The 19243-nt window shown below is 36.3% G+C and overlaps 3 protein-coding genes across 5 annotated transcripts in view; 2 read left to right on the forward strand and 1 right to left on the reverse strand.

The window, feature by feature from the left end:
* The window catches only part of LOC136831560 (pro-resilin-like), a 367651-nt gene that overhangs the window by 324096 nt on the left and 24312 nt on the right, over positions 1-19243 (reverse strand). The window contains exon 1 of one of the 3 annotated variants that reach the window (XM_067092151.1): positions 1067-1086. The exons of 1 other annotated variant lie outside the window; for it this stretch is intronic. In XM_067092151.1, the coding sequence (XP_066948252.1) occupies positions 1067-1078 (12 nt within the window). In that variant the 5' untranslated portion in view covers positions 1079-1086. Of the gene's footprint in view, positions 1-1066; positions 1109-19243 lie in introns of those variants that run through there. One more of the 3 variants, XM_067092147.1, reaches the window with a different exon arrangement.
* LOC136831775 (pro-resilin-like) lies at positions 8225-9916 on the forward strand. The gene is made up of 3 exons (XM_067092397.1): positions 8225-8299; positions 8925-9062; positions 9197-9916. The coding sequence occupies exons 1-3, from the start codon at positions 8288-8290 to the stop codon at positions 9704-9706; spliced, it is 660 nt and encodes a 219-aa protein (XP_066948498.1). The 5' UTR covers positions 8225-8287; the 3' UTR covers positions 9707-9916.
* Positions 12606-18681, forward strand: LOC136831654 (uncharacterized). The gene is made up of 6 exons (XM_067092282.1): positions 12606-12673; positions 13175-13312; positions 13448-13958; positions 15031-15107; positions 17680-17817; positions 17956-18681. Exons 1-6 carry the CDS (start codon positions 12632-12634, stop codon positions 18472-18474), a joined length of 1425 nt encoding a protein of 474 aa, XP_066948383.1. The 5' UTR covers positions 12606-12631; the 3' UTR covers positions 18475-18681.

Raw genomic sequence — 19243 nt, forward strand, 5'->3', positions numbered from 1 at the left:
ATTTCGCAGAACAACTTTGCAGTAGTATTTTGATTCATATATAGCGCAAAATATTAATAATTTTTTAGTAATTATATATTTTACTGTTATTTTTTCATGGCTACAAGAATGACCCTAAAAAGGTATAAAATTTTAATGATTTTTAACAAAATCAGATTTATTTTAAGAACGATTTTCACAAGTCCTACCTTAGTATTGTCAGAAGATCTCTTACCTTAGAGCCTCCCACAGCCATCTTAGCTTTAAAACTCCGTAAGAAGTCTTAAGATCTTCCCAGATAGTTTTACCTAATGATCTTCCCTTGACGCATTACCTTACGGTCTTCCTAAGAAGTTTTACAAGTACCTGCATTCATCTCAGATAAAAAAAAAACTTTTAAGGAAATGCCTACGATCTTGAGAAATCTTACTCCAAAATTTCCCTAAGAAGTCTTGATCAAGATCTCCTTAAGAAATCTTACCCCAAGATCTTCCTATGAAGCCTTACCTTCTGATCTTCCTAAGGCTTCTTACCTTAAGATCTTCCTAAGGCCTCTTACCTTAAGATCTTCCAAAGACTCTTTTCCTTAAGATCTTCTTATGACGCCTTATCTCAAGATCTTCCTAAGATTCCTAACCTTAAGGTCTCCCTAAGGTTCGCTACCTTATGATCTCCCTAAGCCTCATTATCTTAAGATCTCCCTAAGACCCCTTTACCTCAAGATCTCCCTAAGGATCTAAGACTCCTTACCTCAAGATCTTCTTAAGACCCCTTACCTCAAGATCTTCCCAAGACTCCTACATCAAGATCTTCCTAAGACCCCTTACCTGGAGATCTTCCCAGAACTCCTTACTTTATGATCTTCCTAAGACGCCCCACCTCAAGTTCTTCCCAAAATTCCTACCCTTAAGATCTTTCCAAGATTCCTCATCATATGATCTTCCTAAGACATCTTACCTTAAGATCTTCCCAAAACTCCTTACTTGAAGATCTTCCTAAAACTCCTTACCTCGAGATCTCCCAGAGACTCCTTGCCCTAAGATCTCCCTAAAACCCCTTATCTCAAGATCTCCCTAAGACTCCTTACCTTAGCGTTCATGTTGCGGCGAAAAGCTGGAATGAAGATAGAATGTCGATTGTGTGAGCTGTTGTTGCCTATATATACAAAGCCGAGCGTGTTAAGGGCAGCCGGTCAAGTTTTTTTTCACTTCGAAGGCACCGGTGTCGTGGGCCGAAAAAACAGCCGAACGCCTCCTACTTTCGGGGAATGAGGCACTTTCATTACCCGCCGGACATCTGCTCGAAGGTCGATATGGGGAAAAAAACTTGGCGCGAAATGCAGAAAGCATTTGGAAGAATTTGGTTTGATTATGTGGCGGTGCAGTGAGTGATCCAGAAATTTGTGTTGATTATCTGTTCGCTTGTTTTTATGGAATAGGGACTTCAATGGGCTTGGATTAGCATCTGCGGATAGAAAAGTATATGCATGCACATATATAATAAAATATCTATAAAACATTATGTAGAGGCATAATATTTATGCTATAATTTATAGCATAATATACAGCAGTTGACTAAACATACTATAATTCAAATATATCATACAAAAGGCATTGTATGATACATAGAATAACCGATCACCAAACCTAAAATGATAATAAGAAAGATATACACGTTTTCCAGAAACCTTTAATTACCACCAAATAAATATTTGAAGGTTCAGTTACCATTATAATAACTTTGAACTTCAGCAAAATGGCGAAATCTGAAGGAAAAAACTGCTTCAGCTACAAGCGGCGTTCTGTCATGTTCCATTCTTAAATCCAAGCTCTCAAGGAAAAAGTTTTCAGTTATTAATTTCAACCTTGGGCTGAGCCATTTCAAAGGACCAAGTTTTCTGAAAGGTTCATTGAGGAAGTTAATTTCAAGGCAAAACTAAAATTAAGATAGACTATATCAAATTGGTACTAATGAGGTATGTCGAATTACACTAAATCTTGTATGCATTTTTTTTTTTTTTTAGTGGAAAAGGCTAAATGAATGGGTAAACAACAAACAGGAATGGGAAGGTACAGAAAAGGCTGTTCACCATGAAGGAAGGGATAAACACGTCTTTAAAACAAGTAAGGGTTGTAAGATCCAGCGAGTAAAGAATCAAGGAGAGTATTCCATAACTTATTAGAAACTGGGGTGAAGCAGACACAGTATCGCCTAATTTCTGAAGGCAATAAATACAAGTATAATTATGTCTCGCGAGCATGTTCCTATCATCTATTCAAAAACTAAATATTCTTTATGTTTCTCGCTTCAAATTATTCATGGAGACTTTTACTGAAGCCTTTTCATCGTGAAAGTGATACCTTTTTGTTAATAAAAACAAGAAAGTTTAATGTTCACACGACAAGCAAGCAATGAATGCAAGAGGAGTGCGCTTCGTCAACATTTTCCATGTGTTGCTTGTGGTTCTGGGCAGAACGTTACAGATTAAATGTGAGTACATATTGAATTGACTAGGAAATTGTATGATTTATTTGCTGTTTAGTGCACAAGAACAAACAAACAAACAATTTTTCATATAATCATCTACCCTTAAAATTTTTTTTAGTTTCCCACAGGTTTACAGGTATATTTGGATAAACATAGACAAATGGTTTGCAAACTCTTATCTAGAAAGATTTTACTCCTAACAGCAAAAAAATTTACAGCATGTAAGGCAAATTCAATTTGGATTTATTGCCAACGCCATTTTTCTATGATCTTTCAGGTACCTAAATATAAGTTAAAAAGTACGAAGTGTCTAGGTGACAAACTGGTAATACATTATCTTCTGTAAGGGTGTCAGTTTTTGTCTTGTTTAATTTGAAACATTTTTACAGATTTATCTAAACTGCTTTGAATTAATATTTTCACAAAGTTGCTTAAATAAACTAAAAAGGAAAACAATATAGTAGGTTAATTAGCCAATGCTAATTAAAAAAATCATATGTAAATTTCAGCGGAGAGATGCAAATTTCAGCAGAGAGAGAGAGAGAGAGAGAGAGAGAGAGAGAGAGAGGAGAGAGAGTGAGAGAGAGAGATTTTCGAGCAGGCATTTAAAGAGGCACGTATTAAGAAAAAGTTAAGTAGTGATTTCAATGCAGCGCAAATAATTATCTTAGCTTTTCCTTCAATAATCTTGACACAGATTATTGAAACCAACTTGGTATAAAGTGTCCCTTTGTTTCTGTGTTGTTCTTTAAATCTTTCATCCTATTAGCATGAATTTAGTGTGCTTATCTCTCTCTCTCTCTCTCTCTCTCTCTCTCTCTCTCTCTCTCTCTCTCTCTCTCTCTCTCTCTCTTCGCCCAACCCCGACCCGCGCACCGTCTATTTCGTTATCAACATAAAAACCTACATAAGAAAAAGTGTCAGTTTTTTCTCCCTACTCATAAATTACGAAAATTCAAAACCTCTGTGCTCTTGGTTTTATCTTTCGTTCAAGATAAATTCTACTAAAAATGAGAACAGAAGTCCATTCAGTCAAAGTTTTAGTCTTGTCAGTTTTTATACGTAAATGAAACTCAGCCAATTGAAGTTATGAATACATTGAAGATGTAGAATTATCTTTTGTCAAGAAGGATATAGATATATATATATATATATATATATATATATATATATATATATATATATATATATATATATATATATATATATATATATATATATATATGAGAGAGAGAGAGAGAGAGAGAGAGAGAGAGAGAGAGAGAGAGAGAGAGAGAGAGAGATGTTTTTCGAGTTCGGGCAGGCATTTAAGGAGACGCGTATAAAGAAAAAATTTAGGCAGTAATTTCAACGCCGCATAAATAATTATCTTAGCTTTTTCTTCAGTAATCAACTTAAACAGATTATTGAACTAAATGGCTATTTGTTTCTAACAGGTAAAATTCTATGTACTTCGAGAGGTTTATTTGAAACAAACTCAGTATAAAGTACATCGTTTGGTTTCTTTATTGTCATTAATGTCTTTCATCTTATTGACATAATTTTAGTATGGATCTCTCTCTCTCTCTTTATTTATCTATCTCTCTTCTCCTCTTTTTGCGCCCTCTCTTATCACCCCCACCCTCTCCTCGCCTGCGCCCACCTCTCTCTCTCTCTCTCTTCTCTCTCTCTCTCTCTCTCTCTCTCTCTCTCTCTCTCTCTCTCTCTCTCTTGTTAACAGCATAAAAAGAGGAAACGCACATAAGAAAAAGTTTTATTTTTTCTCTCTACTCATAAATTACTAAAATTGAAAACTTCCCATGTTCGCGGTTTTATTTTTCTTTAAAGGTAAATCCCACAAAAATGAAAACAAGTTCACTCGTTTTAAGATTTACTCTTGTCAGTTTTTATACGTAAATGGAACTTAATCGGTTAAAATGATGCGTACATTGTGATTAAAGGGTTACCTTCTGTCGAAATCAAATGAGAGAGAGAGAGAGAGAGAGAGAGAGAGAGAGAGAGAGAGAGAGAGAGAGAGAGAGAGAGAGACACATTTTTTCTAGCCTTTAAACAGAAGGAGGGAGATAGAGAGAAAATTGCGCTAAGATTTAAAATTACTTTTCGTCATTAAGAGAGAGAGAGAGAGAGAGAGAGAGAGAGAGAGAGAGAGAGAGAGAGAGAAGAGAGAGAGAATACATTATCATCTGTTGAAATTAAGCCTTACATAAGAGAAACTTTCAAGATTACTGATGCAATTTGAAAAAAAAAATATTACGTCTTGTTCGTTTACCATTTCGTTTCAGAGAGTTACAAAAAAGAAATTTGAACTGGATTTTATTAATGATAATAATAATAAACTCCTTGTTGTAAAAGATATTTGATTACAGGGACAACGCTATCATTGTCGGGAGAATATTCTCTTTTGCTTTATGTAATTTTCATCTGACTTCCATAATCACTGCAAAGTCTTTAAAAAGAAAAAAAGAGATAATATTAATTCTCGCCATTTTCAGAAACTGTTTTTCCCTTATATAATGTCAGAATAAGAATGTCTTAACATTCCTCATTTGCTGATTTTTTTTTATAATTTCCTAAACTTTTGGAATTCTGCTGAGCAAACCATTATTTGCCAGCGCTCCTGAGCAATGTGCCTTATGATGGTTGCTAATCACGGTTTAATCCAACAAGCAGAAGTAGGATAGGTTAGAAACAGCTCATTTGTAAAGTATGTCGAATGAAGAGTCTTTGGTTAAATGTTGGAGTTTGCCACCTGTAGACTATCTTCTTGATTCTCTCTTATATTACTATCCTTTTTTTATGTTATGGGGATATATATATATATATATATATATATATATATATATATATATATATATATATATATATATATATATATATATATATATATATATATATATATATATATATATATATATATATATATATATATGTACATATATATATGATTTGATGTATATGTTTATATATGGACAAACAAAATTACACACATATATATATATATATATATATATATATATATATATATATATATATATATATATATATATATATATATATATATATATATATATATATATATATATATATATAATAACATATATATAATGTTTATATACACACATATTGCTTACAAAATCCTTGGATGCGTAATAAATTCATTTGACGATTACCAAGTTATAATTAGACCATCTGGTGTCAATTCCAATAAATAACGTCAATTTAAGTCTTCACCGCACAATCCATTTTCACACTTTTACACAGGCTTCTATAACTAACCCAGAATAATCCTGAACATTCTCGTCTACCTTGGCGTTCATGATACCACAAGTCGAGAGCAGCTAATCAGAGTAGCTAAATTCTTCAAGATGTTCCCACAAATTAGATAACCCGTTTGCCACACGTCACTGGCATGTTTTTGCGCCTGACTGATCTCTTCTTTTTTTCAGGGTGGGGTCGGGATCTCTGATCTGCGAAAGAAGAAGAAGAAGATGAAGAAAAATGTCTCACCAGAGGCACACTCGTGCAGGGAGAGAGACGAAGAACAAGTCGCGTAAGGTCAAGGTTGGCGCTTCCGTTTGACTACGGTTGTCTACTTTTGCTTCTATTAATACATTGGCCCTTACTAAATCAATGAGCAGTGTCTGATCTACCTGAATTAATTTTCTCTTCTTTTTATTGGTGGCGTTTTACATTCGCGCATGGCAAATATCTTGACCTGCCGACTGATTCTACCTGAATTAATTTTCGTTTTTTTTTTTTTTTTTTTTGGTGTTTTATATTTGCGAATGACAGATATCTTGAACTTCCGACTGGCCTACCTGAATTGATTTTGCTCTTTTTGGAGGCGTTTAATATTTGTAAATGGCAGATATATTGAACTTACGCCAGCCTTTCTTGTAAAATAGCAGCCTAGTACGAAACATGTCAGCCAGTCGTCTGTCTTGCTGTGTCAAGCGCAGTTTAACACTATTTTAAAATACTCCTTCCACTGTCGTCTTTTGACTTGTAGTTTTTTCTTGTAAATCAATTTTTTTCATGTAATTTAATATTTATCTGCTTAAAAACTTCTTGCATCTTGTTATTTTCATCTTGTTTCATCTTTTTCCCTATAAGGGCTTGCTATTCTCTGGGAATTTACCTTTTTGATAGTTCCACATATTCTTGTTTTGTATAATAATAATATGATAACCGCTCATCATTTTAATTACTCACAGTCATTATGAAGCTTCACCATGTCATAGAGATCAGGATTGGTTTCTAAGATCCATACTCATTTTAAACACAAAATCAATTGAAATCTTCCGTGGAAATTCCTATACCATCTGGGGCACATGTAACTTTTTATAATTTAACAATATTTGCATATACAGTGTATATATTCCAAATTATCTGCCTCTTGCTATAATAGACATACATACACAGAAATCTATCTATCTATCTATTATATGCATACATTATATATATTTAACAAAATATTTGAAATAATATATTTTCATGTTACATTTTGTGTTGATAATATTCTCGGAAGACAAGACCTCAGGGCTACAATGACGCCTTAAACCACAGGGTCAAAACTAAAAAATTCCCCTCGGGTAACATATATGAAAATATATTATTTCCGAGGTAGAGCAGAATTGGATATTAAAGGACATTTGTAGCTTAATGCTTGTGTATGAATCACGGTGATGTGATAAAAATTCATTCATATATAAATATATATATATATATATATATATATATATATATATATATATATATATATATACATATATATATAGATATATATATATAGATATATATAGATGTATGCATGTATCTGTGTATTATAGGAAGAGCCAGGGGGAAACAATTTATATAAACATAGATAGATAGATAGATAGATAGATAGATAGATAGATAGATAGATAGATAGATAGATAGATAGATGTATAATGTGTATGTGTGTGTGTGAGCTTGCGCAAATGGATATGTATACATACATGTTTAAATGCATTGATTATGCATAATTTTAATCGAAATAGCTGTGGGTCCAGAAGCTGGTAACCTTTTAGTACCTAAGAAGTCTCTCTGATATGAGAATTCTATTCCATACCCTTCTTAACCTATTCACGGGGATAAATAGGTAGCAAATTTTTTGTATGTAAGAAATGGGTAAAAGTAATGATATACAGTATATATATATATATATATATATATATATATATATATATATATATATATATATATATTTATATATACATACATATATATACATATACATGTCTGTATATGTATATATACATATATATATATATATATATATATATATATATATATATATATATATATATATTATACATATATACATATGTGTGTGTAAATGTATATATATATATTGTTTTATTATTACTTTTTTATCCATTTCTTACAGATACAAAATTTGCAACCTATTTTTCCCGTTATTAGTATCTACCTCTCACCACGCACTGTTTGCCTCTCTTGCAAGCGGCACCAGGGTCACCAAGCACTTTCTTACAAAAAGAGAAAGACGCTGAAAGCATGACAAGTCCCGTCCATTTAAGCTTTCATAACACAAAGTAAAATCTCCGTTGGACGTCCTTGACCTTACACATGCTGTTCTGGAGTTCTCTAAGACTGTTGGAGACCCTTTTTTATTTTTTTCTTGTAAGGCTGCCCGGCGACCGTTGCCCCACCCTCGTAAATGAAAAAAGAAGAAAAAGAAAAAATCTCGAGCAGAAACATTGGTGACGTCATCAAAGACGACACATATATAAACTGGAAATCCATCCTCTTGAAGCATCAGTTCTCTCCTGACGTCAACATGAACGCTAAGGTATCTGTCATAAGTTTAAGAAATTTATTTCTGATATTTCATCAGTATTAGAGAATATGTAGAACGCAGATATTGCAGAATACGAAATACAGAACAGTTTCACAGTTGTCTACAAATACACAGTAGTTGCCAGACATTTTGCCATTTTGCGATTACCTGAAAGGACATAAGACGACTTATTTTTGTTTACGTCTAAACTGAACTTAGAATCTAACCATTTTATATTGAGGCTCACTCGATCACTTCAGCATAGGCAAATAAGTAATTCGTTCTTCAAGTTTATGACTGAATAATGAGTGTAATTTGGACATTTACGTTGTATTTCCAGTTAGCCAGGAATGCTTTAGGACAGCAGCACTTTTCAGTTCTTTCCGGTTTGACCGTTTTCTTACAAAGTGGTGACACCAAGATAAAAGTAACCTAACCGACCACCAACAATCGCATATTCTTCATCAGGCCGGGAAATGCAACAAATCCAGGGTTCAAGATGAACGCATTAGTAGAAAATTTATATAAGTGAATTTCTGGATTCCAGATTCTCCTCGTTTTGTAATGGTATCCTCTAGAGGGGGTAAAATTAACTCAAAAAACAGAAAAGTATTAAGATAATGATTCTTTATTCCAGATTCTCTTCGTTTTGGGCTTGGCAGCCATCGTTGCTGCTGACAAGCGTCCAGCACGACCATCTACTTCGTATGGAGTTCCTCAAGTAGCTGCTGCCCCTAGGCCATCAAGGCCATCCACAGCCTTCGGAGGAACTCAGGTAGGGCCATGGGTGTGTTTTAAAGATATCGCAAGGTTTACTGGAATTTTATTGTCAATTAACAGTTTTCTTGTAAACAATGCTTTAAGGCCTAGAAAGTGTCACCAATTTAGATTTCCGCAACTATTTCACAGGCACAACGTCCTTCCTTCGACTCCTTCGAGAGCTCTTTTGAAAGGTCTTCCTTCGAGCGTCCTTCTTTCTCCCGCTCTTTCGACCGCTCCTTTGAACGCTCCTTCGAGCGTAACTCAGACGAGTCCTTCGAATCTCCCAAGTACAACTTCCAGTTCGGTGTCCACGAAGACTCAGCCAGCTTCGAGCACCAGGAGGCCCGTGACGACGACGAGACCCAGGGATCCTACGTCGTCCAGCTTCCCGACGGTCGTCGCCAGACCGTCAGGTACTTCGTCAACGGAGGCTCAGGCTACGTCGCTGAGGTCACCTACGACGGAGAAGCCAGGTACCCAGACTCCTCCTCCTCATTCGAGTCCAGGGAGTTCTCAGCCCCAAGACCCTCTTACTCAGCCCCCAGAGCCCAACGCCCAAGAGCCCAGAGGCCAAGACCCTCTTTCTCAAGCTTCGATTCCAGGGAATCTCGCGAATTCTTCTCTGCCCCCAGCACATCCTATGGTGTTCCTCAGTAAATGGACATCATTTCCATCCAGCTGGCCTCATATCGGAATGACTTGGATCTGACAATTTTCTTTCTTTTTCTCTCAGTCCTGCCTTTCTACTCTTGACTAAATTTCTGTCAGCTTCCCTACTATGATACTGAAAAGATGTCTTTTCATCTTATAACGGTTAATCATTTATTTTTAACAGTTATGTATATAAATATTTATTGCTATTTATTAAACAAGAGAATTTCATAAAAGTCTTTTTAATAGTTTTCCTTGAGACCTATGCTGCCAATTACGAAAAGGCACGGTTGTGGATTCCTTCTTGTACCTTTCCTTGTAAACTCAATGCTGGCCTATACATTTCTGATACTAATACTCAATATATAAGGTGATGTGGTAACCTGAGACTGTCCAGTACAGTCTGACACCAGAACCTTCTTTAGGCACGGCCCTAGTTCTATATATTCACCCTTACTCAATATCTTTTACTCTTCCTATTCTTTGCCAATACCTGACAACACGGGTGGAAACGCTCTTGTCATTCGTCACATTTCCCTCCTCCTACTATTTTCCTAAAGCGAGAGTTGATATACATGTGACCCGCAGTATCTAACTTTGAGATTTGTGGGGGATCTTATGAGAAATTTAAATCTGCCGATTGTGAGAGGGTTGGTTAATTCAATAGTAGGGCTAACTCATCCACTCCCTTCCAGTCTACAACAGACCTTTTTCAATCCACTTTACTAGCATTCAGAATCTGGCCTCCAGTGTATCTTAGCCTCTAAATTAATCAGTCTTCTACTATTATGTGGTGGCCCGAGGTAGAGGGTTAATAATATAGCTAGCTAACCGTTGGCTTTAATGGTTATATCTTGCTACATCTTGCTGCTACCCAAAATTCGGCGGGCTTCCTCTCAATCGTCACAACAACACACAATGTACCCCAGACAAGCAGCGCCTCAACATGCGCAATCTCCTACGCAAGGTTATTACACAACATCTACTCTCCCAGCAGATTTAAAAGAAACATGGGAACCAGGACATGGAGAAAGTACGAATGACTAACGTGTCAGATTCACTGATTGGATGAATGAAAAGCACGCTCATTTTTCTATTAGTTGCTATAAAAAGAATTATTTCAGTGAAGGAGAGTCTTTTCAGTAACAAGTTTTGCCCTTAGAACATCAGGTGTTACGATGCTACGACTAACGTTTGCGGTTACCAAACCAACCGCCACTTAACAGAAAATCAAGAAGCTCTGGTAATTCCTAAAATCACAAAGCCCCAGAGACAGTGGCCTGCGAAGAGAACGGCGGAAGGAGAGTCAAGTGTACAGTAGATGTAATGAAACGTGTGAAAACCCCCGAAGGTACAATAATTTACAGGAGTAGATCTAAAGATAAAATTGGGAAAAATTCCAAGAGTGAAGGACGCAATGTTGTGATTATCAGATAATCAAGAATAATTTGAAGAAGGAAAGGAGATTACCTCAAAACTTCCAACATCAGTGTGATGGAATGGAACCACTGAAAGAAATCCACATTACGCGATTGAGAAATAACCAAAAACTCGTGAAGAAAAGAAAGAGAAAGTTAATTATGGAATGAACCAAAGCTCGTGGAATAAATAAGCAATATAAAATAACAGAATAATCGTAAAGTTAAAAAAAAAAAAGAATTTTTAGTCAGCTGACATCAAAGAGGAAAGATTCTAGACTCTAAAATCTAAGACAAAATGGGTTGATATTAAAATAACCTCGAACCTATCGATTGAAACGACAGCATAAAGAGAGGCGTGAGTGATAGATTGCTAAATTATCAGGGAAGCCTCACAGGACATTAGATTTGTTAAGGAAAAAAGACACTTGTGGTTGATGTCAAGATTTATTCCATAAGAGCGAGTTTAGTATCTAGAATTTAAATGTTCGTGAAATGAGTATTGAAAACAGAACTTCTAAATAAAGGCAGCCATAGGTGGAACAAACGCTTCCTCCGGATTAGCGAAAACGTTCATCATATGCACACCGTTAATAAGCAGAATAAATAGATATACAGATAGATAGATATCACCTGTAATCAAGAAGAATGCAAAAGCAAAGAATACAATAAGAAGATGTTTCCACCACACTCTCTACTACAACGAATAAGATAGATAGAGATTTACAGCAGACTAAATGCAAGTTCAACGATCCCCTCATCAGAAAAAAAACATGGAAAACAAGTAAATTCATCTACAGATATTGGTATATCTTTTTATCAAATAATACACCTAATAACTATAAGTGCAATATATATACGCAGATGTATATTTATATCTGCCTGTCCTGAAGACTTGCAAGCATTTCCGTATAGGCTAGTATAAAGAAAGTTAGTGTAAAATCTGCTCGCTTAGCCTTTCTCTTGAAATTTTATGTGAACACTTGTGGGCAAACACAATTATATGTAATTTTCATACTCCTTGATACTACTTGACTTCCATTATCATATCTGCTCTCTCTTATACAAAATCAAGAACTTTATATCACAGTTTTTGTTGGTTGACAATGTAACATATCTATCACCACTAAACTTACGCTTATTCCACAAGAACAGAAAATCAAATTCACTTTTAAGACCAATTTTCTGAAAGTGGAAAGATTCTTGGTACATGACAAGTCCTGGTCAGTGTATTTCCTAACCAGAAGACTTGATGAACTAGGCACAAAAACTTAAAATCTTCGTGGGATTGACCTTGAACTTACTGAAGTTGGTCATCAAGTGCCCGTCGTATAATACTTTGCCGTAAGTGATCACGTTTTTCTGTATGATTGCATACTAAGACTCGCCCCACCCTCGACAGAGAGAGAGAGAGAGAGAGAGAGAGAGAGAGAGAGAGAGAGATAAAATCTAGAGGAAAAACTCGACAGTGACGTCACCAAAAGCGGCTTATATAAACTGGAAATCCATCTTCATGAAGCATCAGTCCGCTCCTGACTTCGACATGAACGCCAAGGTACTGTCACAAGTGTCGTATACTAGTGTCTAAAATATTTCATCCATATTAGAAAATTTTACGACTGAGATTAAGCCTTACTAAGACACTGAAATTATCTTCTCAAAAGAATTAGAAGTCCCATCTGGAAACAGGCACAAATTGCGGAATTTAAATTATCTGGAGACATTTCATGTTTGATAAAAAAGTAACCATCTCATAATGTTTTGCGAAATTAATCTTCGTTCATAATTTTCCTTTATTTTACTTTAGTTTATGAGCGGGCCATATTTAAGATTTAATTTATGTTTCTTTAAGAACGGAAAACGAAAATTTAATATTCACTGAAAAATTTTAAGACTTGACAGTGAAATAAAAATTTCAGATACATTTACCTCCATCTTGTTTAAAGTTGTCAAATGGGTAATAAAATCTTGAAGAACTGATAAGAAAATCAAGAGATACTTCCCGAATTGTACTCAGAAATAGAGAATCTATATAATAAATTATTTTGTATTCCAGATTCTTTTCGTTCTGGGCTTGGCAGCCATCGTTGCTGCTGACAAGCGTCCAGCACCACCATCGACTTCCTATGGACTTCCTCAGGTAGCTGCTGCCTCTAGGCCATCACGGCCATCCACTTCCTTCGGAGTAACTCAGGTAAGGACATGGTTGTGATTTTAAAGATATCACGAGTTTTACTGTAATTTTATTATGTCAGCTTTATAGTCTTCTAGTAAATAGTACTAGGCTTAGAAAGTGCCACTGAATGAATTTCTGCAATTGTTCTTCCAGGGACAACGTCCTTCCTTCGACTCCTTCGAGAGCTCTTTCGAAAGGTCTTCCTTCGAGCGTCCTTCTTTCTCCCGTTCTTTCGACCGCTCCTTTGAACGCTCCTTCGAGCGCAACTCAGACGAGTCCTTCGAATCTCCCAAGTACAACTTCCAATTCGGTGTCCACGAAGACTCGCCAGCTTCGAGCACCAGGAGGCCCGTGACGACGACGAGACCCAGGGATCCTACGTCGTCCAGCTTCCAGACGGTCGTCGCCAGACCGTCAGGTATTTCGTCAACGGAGGCTCAGGCTACGTCGCTGAGGTCACCTACGACGGAGAAGCCAGATACCCAGACTCCTCCTCCTCGAATCCTCATTCGAGTCCAGGGAGTTCTCAGCCCCAAGACCCTCTTACTCAGCCCCAGAGCCCAACGCCCAAGAGCCCAGAGGCCAAGGCCCTCTTTCACAAGCTTCGATTCCAGGAATCTCATGAATTCTTCTCTGCCCCCAGCACATCCTATGGTGTTCCTCAGTAAATGGACACAAGTTGAACTCTACCTACCCTTTATCGAAATGACATGGATCTAACAATTTTCTTTCTCCTTCTTTCAGTATTATTTTTTCTGCTCTTAGTCAATATTTCTGTCAACTTCCTCTGCTGTTATAATGAGCAGATGTATTTCCTTCTGATGTCTGTTAAGTATTTATTTATAAACAATTTTGTATATAACTATTTATTGCTATTTATTAAACGAATGAATTTCAGAAATTTCTGTACATTACTTTTCCTTGTGGTCGATACTGACAGCTGAAAATGATGGATTCTAAAACTTCGTCTTGTACCTTAGCAGCCAGAAGGCTGCCCTACTCATTTCTGACGTTGAGTAACACATAAAAGGCTATGGTAACCTATTGGGACTGTCCAATACAACCTACGCCAGAGCCTATTGCAGGCACGGACCTGCTTCTGTATCTACCCTTTTACTCAATGTTCGTTACTTCTCTTCTGTGTCAGTACCTGGCAACACTAGGGGAATCACACCCGTCATTTGCCTATTTCTCTCCTTTTGCTTTTGTCCTTCAATAAGAGTTGTTATACACATGGTCTGCAACAGCTGACATTGAGTTTTTGAGAATCTCCTATGAGAAATTTAAATCTGCCGAAGGGTAAGAGGAGTGGCTAACTTAGTAGTAGGACGAATTCCATCCACTACCTTCCATGCCCATAACAGACCTCCCTCTGTTTCCATTCTCCTTACTAGCAGAGTCTGGTTTTCAGTTTAGCTTAGCTTGTACCTTAACCATCTTCTACTCTCCCAGTAGATTTAATATATATATATATATATATATATATATATATATATATATATATATATATATATATATATATATATATATATATATATATAGAAACAACCAGATGGAAAAAGTACTAATTACTGAAGTGTCAGCTCCATTGACTGGATGTATGAACACTACAATCGTTTTTATTGAATGTTATAGAATAATAATGTCAACATAGGAAGGGTCTTTCCAGTAACAAAAGGTTTGCTCTTCAAACACCAAATGTTACGGCTTACGTTACCCAAACAACTGCCCCTCAGCGGAAAATCAAGAAATCTGGTATTTCCCAAAGTCACAGAGTCCCAGAGATGGTGACCTTCGAAGGAAATGGATGGAGGTGAGTCAAATGTTCTGTAGAGATAACAAAATGCGAGACCACCAAGGAATATAAACAATTTACAGGAGTTGTTCGAAAGACAAGAGGGTAAAATTGTCAAGAGTGAAGGATTCAGTGTTGTGATTATCAGGAATAAGTTGTAACAGAAAAAAAATATCTAGTAAGCGAGTTACAAGTAACCATAAATTCGTGAAATGAAGGGGCTACGTAAAAACGCAACAAAGCTCAAAGAACAGTGAATACAGCAGAAAAGCAAATAGTAAAAGTTAAAAAAATAATCCTTTTACTCATCTGACATCAAAGAGGAAAGATTCTTGATCCTATAGTCTAAAACGAAATGGACTGATATTAAAATGAACTCAGACCTATCAACTGAAACGAAAGCGGAAGGACAGGCTGTAGTGACAGATTTGTAAATAATAAGTTTTATTTCCAATATTTACATTGGCTTTTCTGTATCTTACATGAATAAAATGCATTTCGATGCAAGAGTTAGATTTTATACTACTTACAATTTACTACATACAACAAGCCTGAATGAACATCTTAAAAATGCAAAACGAAACGTAGTCTTGTAATATATAGTTTAGTAGTATGTATAATATTATTTACATGGTTAAATTAAGGATCACTTTTGTTCAGAAAGTTGTACTCCTATCGTTACAATTCTGGGAGTGCAGTCAGTATAAAGAGTAATCCACCTACAGGCAAAATGTGTTTCTTTAACGCTGACTTGAAAGAATTGATATTAACTATTGTTTTTATACCTGTTGGTAGCTTATTCCAAGCCAAAGGACCCTGTACAGAACAATATTTTACCCAGCTCAGTATTTGTCCTTGGTATGTAAAGGTCGTTACTATTTCTGTTGTCCTGCCACTTTAAATCTAACTGATGTCAGAGGAAAAATCCGTGGGAACCTAGCAGGACAAGGTTTATTAAGGAAAAAGACAGATTTAGCTGATGTCAGCACTTGCTTCATAAGAGCAAGATTGGCATCAAGAACTCAAAAGTTAATTAAATAAATACAGAAAGAAGCTCAGCTACATAGAGATGGAGCCACATTTTCTAACAACAGAGATACATTTACGGCAACCTGAATACAAATTCAAAGCTGCCTTCAAACCAGGAAAAAACTAAAGAAATGAACGAAATACAAGTATATACATATGTGCAAGTATCGTATTATCAGCTACATAAAACATACATTTCTTGTAAACAATATTCACAATAAACGTATGTAAATACATATGGAGTGAATATATATGCAGTAAAGTATGCCTGGTCCTTAATGGGCCTTTAGTCTGAAAAAAAACTAACTTGAAGGATTGCCAATATTTTCGTTATGTCTAGAATAAAGAAAGATATTAGAAAATCTTCTTAATGCTATTCGTTGTTGAATTTGTATGTATACTCATGTGACCATGTACAAAAATACATGATCTCCTGCTCATACATGATATTGTTATTGCGTATACTCTTGCATATGAAAAATTAAAAGCTTTACATCACATTTTTTTTCTAGGTGAGTATTATATATGTTACCTATAAACTACTAATCATTCCACAAGAACAGCAATCAAATTTCACTTTTAAGACCAATTTTCTGAAAGTGGAAAGATTCTTGAGCATAACAAGTCCTGGTCAGTGTATTTCCTAACCATAAGAATTGACATGAACGAGGCACAAAACTTAAATCTTTGTGGATTGACCTTGAACTTACTGAAGCTGGTCACTTGTGCCCGTAGTATAATACTTTGTCGTATGTTATAACGTGTTTCTGTAGGGTGGCAGACCAAGACTTGCCCCACCCTCGACACAGAGAGAGAGAGAGAGAGAGAGAGAGAGAGAGAGAGAGAGAGAGAGAGAGAGAGAGAGAGAGAGAGAGAAAATCGAGAGAGGAAAAACTGGAGGAAAACTTGAGAGTGACGTCACCAAAAGCGGCTTATATAAACTGGAAATCCATCTTCATGAAGCATCAGTTCGCTCCTGACTTCGACATGAACGCCAAGGTACCGGCCTTAAGTGTCGAAAATATTAGTGTCTAAAATATTTCATCGACATTAGAAAATTTTGCGAATGAGCTTAAAAAGATTTTGATTGCTAAATGGACACTGAAGTGATATTCTTAAAAAGTATTAGAATTTCCATCTGGAAACTTGAACACCGTTGGCAGGAATTTAAAAGATTCAGGGAATTGTGTTTGTCAAATCAGCAAAAATCTAGTAGTATATTACGATATTATTCTTCGTTTTTATGTTTCTGTTACTCAGTTGAGTTTATGAGCAGGCCATGTTTCATTATTTCCTTTATATTTTTCTTAGAATAGAGAATGAAAAAATAATTATTCATTAAAGAAGATTAAGACTTGATAATGAAATAGAATGTAAAAATATTTAATTTTATCATATAACAGATGAAGACTTTCAACTTAATATCAACAAAGCTATACAATCTTGAGTAACGTTACACGATAAACAAGAGATCCTTCCAGAATTTTAAAATGGCAGCGTCTAATTTGTAATATTAACTCAGAAATTGAGAATTTATAAAATGAATAATTCTTTATTCCAGATTCTCTTCGTTTTGGGTTTGGCAGCCATCGTTGCTGCTGACAAGCGTCCAGCACCACCATCGACTTCCTATGGACTTCCTCAGGTAGCTGCTGCCTCTAGGCCATCACGACCATCCACTTCCTTCGGAGTAACTCAGGTAAGGCCGTGGTTGTGATTTTAAAGATATCACGAGGTTTACTGTAATTTTATTATGTCAGCTTTATAGTCTTCTAGTAAATAGTACTTTTAGGCTTAGAAAGTGTCACTGAATGAATTTCTGCAATTGTTCTTCCAGGGACAACGTCCTTCCTTCGACTCCTTCGAGAGCTCTTTCGAAAGGTCTTCCTTCGAGCATCCTTCTTTCTCCCGCTCTTTCGACCGCTCCTTTGAACGCTCCTTCGAGCGCAACTCAGACGAGTCCTTCGAATCTCCCAAGTACAACTTCCAATTCGGTGTCCACGAAGGCTCCGCCAGCTTCGAGCACCAGGAGGCCCGTGACGACGACGAGACCCAGGGATCCTACGTCGTCCAGCTTCCCGACGGTCGTCGCCAGACCGTCAGGTATTTCGTCAACGGAGGCTCAGGCTACGTCGCTGAGGTCACCTACGACGGAGAAGCCAGATACCCAGACTCCTCCTCATTCGAATCCTCATTCGAGTCCAGGGAGTTCTCAGCCCCAAGACCCTCTTACTCAGCCCCCAGAGCCCAACGCCCAAGAGCCCAGAGGCCAAGGCCCTCTTTCACAAGCTTCGATTCCAGGGAATCTCGCGAATTCTTCTCTGCCCCCAGCACATCCTATGGTGTTCCTCAGTAAATGGACACAAGTTGAACTCTACCTACCCTTTATCGAAATGACATGGATCTAACAATTTTCTTTCTCCTTCTTTCAGTATTATTTTTTCTGCTCTTAATCAATATTTCTGTCAACTTCCTCTGCTGTTATATTGAGCAGATGTATTTCCTTCTGATGTCTGTTAAGTATTTATTTATAAACAATTTTGTATATAACTATTTATTGCTATTTATTAAACGAATGAATTTCAGAAATTTCTGTACATTACTTTTCCTTGTGGTCGATACTGACAGCTGAAAATGATGGATTCTAAAACTTCGTCTTGTACCTTAGCAGCCAGAAGGCTGACCTACGCATTTCTGGCGTTGAGTAACATATAAAAGGCTATGGTAATCTATTGGGACTGTCCAATACAACCTACGCCAGAGCCTACTGCAGGCGCGGACCTGGTTCTGTATCTACCCTTTTACTCAATGTTCGTTACTTCTCTTCTGTGTCAGTACCTGGCAACACTAGGGGAATCACACCCGTCATTTGCCTATTTCTCTCATTTTGCTTTTGTCCTTCAATAAGAGCTGTTATACACATAGTCTGCAACAGCTGACATTGAGTTTTTGAGAATCTCCTATGAGAAATTTAAATCTGCCTTACTAGCAGAGTCTGGTTTTCAGTTTAGTTTAGCCTGTACCTTAACCATCTTTTACTCTCCCAGCAGATTTAAATATAAATATAAATATATATACATATATATATATATATATATATATATATATATATATATATATATATA

Source organism: Macrobrachium rosenbergii, chromosome 48 (genome assembly GCF_040412425.1).
Source record: "Macrobrachium rosenbergii isolate ZJJX-2024 chromosome 48, ASM4041242v1, whole genome shotgun sequence".
Taxonomy (NCBI): domain Eukaryota; kingdom Metazoa; phylum Arthropoda; class Malacostraca; order Decapoda; family Palaemonidae; genus Macrobrachium; species Macrobrachium rosenbergii.